Source organism: Stegodyphus dumicola, chromosome 3, assembly GCF_044657685.1.
Source record: "Stegodyphus dumicola isolate Sdum_Otavi_A_Nest chromosome 3, ASM4465768v1".
Lineage (NCBI taxonomy): Eukaryota > Metazoa > Arthropoda > Arachnida > Araneae > Eresidae > Stegodyphus > Stegodyphus dumicola.
The window spans coordinates 197,978,061-197,984,060 of NC_140770.1; the positions used below are offsets into that span (position 1 = coordinate 197,978,061).

The 6,000-nt window shown below is 30.7% G+C and overlaps 1 protein-coding gene across 1 annotated transcript in view; it reads right to left on the minus strand.

Annotated features, from left to right (window-relative positions):
- The window catches only part of LOC118192063 (uncharacterized), a 28,831-nt gene extending 24,382 nt beyond the window's left edge, over positions 1 to 4,449 (minus strand). The window contains exon 1 of the mRNA XM_035362955.2: positions 4,164 to 4,449. Coding sequence (XP_035218846.1) covers positions 4,164 to 4,293 — 130 coding nt within the window. The 5' untranslated portion in view covers positions 4,294 to 4,449. The remainder of the gene's footprint in view (positions 1 to 4,163) is intronic.
- Between the last annotated feature and the right edge of the window lie 1,551 nt (positions 4,450 to 6,000).

Here is a 6,000-nt window from a genome sequence, read left to right on the forward strand (position 1 = left end):
CAGAATAATGGGTTTTTGGCACATAATTTTAAGAAAAAGAAATGGAACACCTTATTTCAGGAATGAAAAGTTTTTCTTTAAGCTGGGAATAAACCAAAGATGAAATTAATAAATGAATATTACAACAAAATAATAAAGCATAGTTGCTTTGAATATAAAACAAGTCATCTATGAAAGCTTCTGGAGAAAATTTACCAATGTGGTTAGAGTAGAGAGAAGGTTACCTCTTGTATTATCGTAAAGTTGTTTCATTTATGGTAGCCTGATTAGTTGAATGTTTCGGAAACCCTATTATGACGTAATCGATTGCATGATTGCAGTGGATGTGTGTTGGTTAGGAAGTATATTACTTGTTTTGTGGTTTAGACCAATGGCTAAATGTGGTAATTAAAATGGCTAAATATGGTAAGATTAACTTGAAGTTTCTGTACGTACGGTTTAGAAAGAAAGGGGAAAAGACTTACTTGATGGGTGTGTAAATGAAGGTTTACTTAGTAGCCATTATTAGGTGTCCTGTTTGCAGGAAGGAAATGCATATGGTCAAATGTAGGAAATGCATACAGTTGAATGTTGCTACAGAGGATATTTTTTACTCTTATTTTGTGAATTTATATGGCGATGCCAGTATACAGATTCTAGTTCAGATAATTTTAGAAAGTTTTTGGATGCTGTTAATTGATTTTGTTTAACTGAAGACATGTTAATTCGTAAATAAGGTAAGTGGATATTTCCTTTGTGTAGTGTAAAGATTAATTTCCTTTTTTATGTTATTTCATTGTTTCATAGTTAATGTTAAACGTGAGAAAGAGAGATACATGTTTTCAATTATTCCAAAATGTGTTACAACTGAATCTTGCTTAGCTGCAGTAACTCTCACTAAATTTAACAAGTGGTTATCACAGTTTACAAATAACGCTTCATTATTTTTTCCCATAATTCTTTGTTGAATGCCAGATATGTAACCTGACATCATGACAGTAATCTACAGTTTGTTAATGAAATCTCATCAGAATTTAATTTTCCTAAAATTGTATTTTGAACTGATACTGCATCTTTAGCATGCATTTTAAAAAATCCCCAAAAAGATTCTTAGACAAACGTTTCTGCTGGTAAAATCAATATCTACATAACTAAAGACTTGCGAAATTTGTTCTTGATGAGTGATATCAGGAGCCAAATCGGCTAATCTTTGGAATATGGTAACAGGTAGTTTGGCGACATTTTGGTAAGGTTTTGGACTCTTTCTCCGTATTCCGCACCTAATCTCCGTCATGATTAAGCACTTTTGTTCCATAAAAGTTCTAGCATAAGCATAACTCGGCTAGCAGATTGTTGGAAAAAATGTTGAGTAAAAAAAAAACATGCCTTTACTTCGTAAAAACAAAATGGCGTCAAAAAAAAAAAAAAAAAAAAAAAAAAACTAGCAGTTTTTTTTTTTTTTTTTTTTGCTGTAGCAGGGTTGGTCGCCAAAGCTTCGCCAAGTTACCATAATCCAAAGATTCTCCACCAAATCAAATAAAAGTCCATAATATTTATTTTCTTTGATGTCACTAGTTGATTAACGTAGTTTTAAGACCAAATTAATAATAGTTCAAGGTCTTATAATAAAAGACCATATTGCATTGTTTATTATAGTTTCAAAATAACAAACATGAGCTGTCCGTGCATTTCGCTAAAAAAAATAAAAATATTTCATGATTTTGGTTTTAGAAAAATAAACCGTTCAGAAAGGAAGAATGTTCTGCCTACGGAGATGCTTGATAGATTTACTGCGCACATTATTTATAACAGTTTATCAGCAAAATCTAGAAAGGAAATAATTATATAAAAATCATTAGTTTAAAATTTATTTCCCAGAAATTGATCAAAATAAAAACTGAAATCTTTTGGAAAAACTTGTTTGTCTTGGAAAGTATTTGGCATCCCTCTGCGGCAGCACCCAGGGCATGACAGACCCTCCTCCGCCCCCTCACTGTGTGGCACCCCTTACACAAACCCCACATGTATTCAAATACGTGATTTTGTAGATGCTTCCTGTTTTAACACTGTGCAATGAACTTAACAATCCAGTCATACGCACAGCCAACTGAAGTAAGTAACAGGTGGATCTCATCACAGCAAAAATACAATGCTATTTACATATTAATAACTGGAAGATGAAATTCAATATTAGTCTAAATGCCCACTGGATTATTTTACTCAAATTAGATGTCATAATTCTTCAAAGTAATAAAAAAAATTGAAACCCTATCGGATTGATTAGATATCTTTTTGAGAAGGTCAATTTACTAAACTTTATAATATATTGCATATTTAGACACTGAAAATTAAATAGACAATTTAATTACACAGACTACACGGGAAAAGCTACATAATCTATATAACATAAAAATTACAAGATTTTTTTCTAGTCTTGTCCTTGGTCAGCAAAATAATTAACCATTAAAAGAAAAAAATTAAGAATGCCGAGATGGAGAATCATCACAACACTCGGAATGAGCCGCTGACAAAGCAGCACAATTTCAAGATAGGCGCTACACAAAACCAAAATAAGAAGTCAAAAAATTGCACAAACTCGGTGTCCATGTACACAACGATCTATTTTCACAAAATAAATAAATAAATGAAATAAGAGAATTGAACAAACTAGGCATTGTGAACTGCCTTATTTTTGTCCATGTACACATCGAAATATTTTCACTTAAAAAAAATCAGGAAGCTAAAGCTATTATGGTAACCAGATATGGAATTTCATCACCAAAATTGAACAAAATTTGTCGCTAATTGAAGAAGCACCCAATTCTAGGGTAGAGCCGAAAAATCATTCTCCTTAACAGTTACTTGGCACTTAATAAAATTAGACAAAAAAAAGAGTATCCCTCTTTTTTTTTTTTTTTTTTTTCCCTCCTTAGAAAGTACCCATATTTAGTTAACGTAATTAAATTTTTGACAGAAACAATTTATATCCAGAGATATAGTTTTCTTATTATATTATGCAAGAAGACAGTTCTAACATTCTAGAGATATTCATTACTTGACATATTTTATATATAATGCGATATATGGGTTTTCATCCGCAGAGAACCCGTTGGCGTTTCGGGAAAGAACCTTTTGGCACTGTTGCAGTTTTACTCGCCAAGCTTTCAAGTTAGCAGACAATGGTAGTAAAAATTCACAGATAATAAGTATGTAGATATAAAACTAACAGGTTAAACGTGATATACGAAAATAAATTTCTATTAAATTCAAGTTAGCACAGAAAACAATGTATTAAACATAACGGGAAGTAAAAATTCATTTAAAAAATAACAATTAGTATTCTTATACTTACGTTTACAATATACTTATATGTATTTTCTCTAATTCATATAGAATACTAATATTTCTATTACAAATGTCTTTTTTCACTATTAAGTACTTTGCCTGTTGATTGATGTATTTCGGTAAGAGCCATGCCCATGTAATAAATTAATGAATGCATGACCTTTAATATATCCATTTTACATAGTTTTAAGTATTTTTTTTTTTTTTTCCCAAGTTACTTGCATACAATTACTTGCGTTTAAAGCATTTTTGCCTACCTTGAAAATTATAAACACCTTTTCTTCAGTACAATTAATAGATAAAATTATTTGTTTAATAAGTCCCTATAAAAAGTAAAATATCAAGTCAATATTAACTACAATACAAAATTAAAATTTTGATGAAAAGTATTAAATGTGAACTTATTTCTTTTAATAAAAACACATTTAATTTTAAAAAGGAAAGCTAGTCATGAAATAAGTTTCTACTACGAAAAAAAAGCTTTTCCTATGGAAAAATAAAAAAGGTGGATGACTAACAGTTTACTACAATAAACCTACTTTACCAATGTGCTCATTTTGCCAGGTGAATGATATTTTGGAAATGCTGTAAGCTTCATAGAAAATTTTAAGAGTTAATAGGATTTAAAAAAAAAAAAAAAAAAAAAAAAAAAACGGAATACTATGATTTCAATCATGACAAATAGGCAAAGAATAAAAGTTCTTGAGGATGTTTGAGGGGAACTGCTGCAATCTTGATGTATTTGCATTCTTAAACACAGAAAAGAATTTTTCACCTTAAAAGCTGAACGGGGAAAAATTTTTAATTAATTGAAGAGTAATAATAAAAATGATACTCACGTAAGATTTCTAAATACATTAGAAAACTTTTTCGCTCTTCAGAGTAAAATGCAGCATTAAATCTATCAAAATTACAAGCTATGGACTTTAAACACAGAGACTGCAAATTTTCATTTAACTCAGGTTCCATCTTTCTTCAATAATAATAAAATAAAAACTATAATAACTGAGTCTTAACACTCAACGAAAACGATTCAGCAGCAGTGATAACAAACTACATGTACGCATACACGTCTCAAAAGCATTACGCTCAATGCAGGTTTTCCAGAGTCGTTCGACTAAGAACTTCTAACTTTTGGTTCCGTATTTTTAAATTTCTGCTCTAGGATTGGTCCACATGCTTGAGACGTGCCTTAAGAGCCCAGACAGACAGACAATAGACGTAATCTTGAATAGCGGTTCTCAATCGGGATGGGGAAATCCTATTCCGTTGTTATGTCGCGATTAGCTTGTAGGATTAACAAGGTGTATTCCGGTTCATTTGAAGCAAAATTAACCTGAAAGTAAAATAATTACATAATCTAAAAATAATAGTCATAAAGTTTGGTGTATGCTATTCTATAGTGGAAAAGATTTGATATCTGTAATACTTTTTATACTATTACTCATACTAGATCATCATAACTATTTTCTGAACTGGAAATTTTTTATGCTAACTATCCTGAACCACTGTAAACAGTTCTAAATAGTTTAACTGGAAATGACTCACACACAGAAATTTCAACATTACTAGAATATGAAATTCAAAGTTCATCATTAACGTTAAAATAATTAACTTTTATTTTTATATGTGCCATTCTATAAATTTTCATTTAAATCATTGCTAACATAAACTAAAACACAAATTAAATTTCTGCAGGTAAAATATGCCTGAAAGCATATTTGTGTGTGTATGTGTATTCATTCTGAGGTAGGACAGCGTTCGAGATAGACGTCTTATCGCTTCGCTCTCCGTTTCCTTGCGTTGCTACCACCCCCGCTACTGTACCGAGTTCATCGACCTCGCCTCAAGGGCTCTGGGTAGAGCTACTAGTACCCTTTACAGAAGTATGAAAGGATGAGATATTTTATTTCATGGGATCAAAGGATCCAAATGAGAGTTTGCTTTTGACGAAAGAATGGATACACAAATGTCAAAGAGAAGATTCTATTAATGTGAAGAGCGGAAAAATCTGCAGCGAACATTTTCTATGATTTTTTATATGAACATTTTCTATGAACATTTTCTAATTTATGAAGATGATATGAAAAATCGCTTGTTTGGATAGCCACAAAAAGAAACTGTTGAAATGGAATGCTGTGCCGAAAGTAAATTATGATGACAATAATAAATCGAAATTGATGATGACAATAATAAATCGAAATTGATGATGACAATAATAAATCGAAATTGATGATGACAATAATAAATCAAATTTTAATGATTTTGAAATAAAACTCACAAATGAAAATGTAGATCATCCTGAATGTTTAAGGATAAACAAGAATGCATTGATAATTTGAATAACAAAATAATATCCTTAGAAAATTGTATTAAAGTATTGAAAAATAGAGAAAGAAAAATTTTAGAATGTTTGTTCAGCGACAAAGAGGGTGGACGACATCTAGACAGAAATTGGTATCAGAAATTAAAATCTCAAATAGCGAAATTTCGGGGGGGGGGGAACACAAATCGGAGAATTTGAAAAATGTCTAAAGCCTATTTTTATAAAGACGCAGATTAATGCATTACTGAAAAAGAAGAAAAAAATCAGGTGGACTAGTGAAAATATTTCACGTTGCATCGTCATAAGAGCTCTGTCATCTTAAAGCTATGATTTTTGGAAAGAAAAAAAAT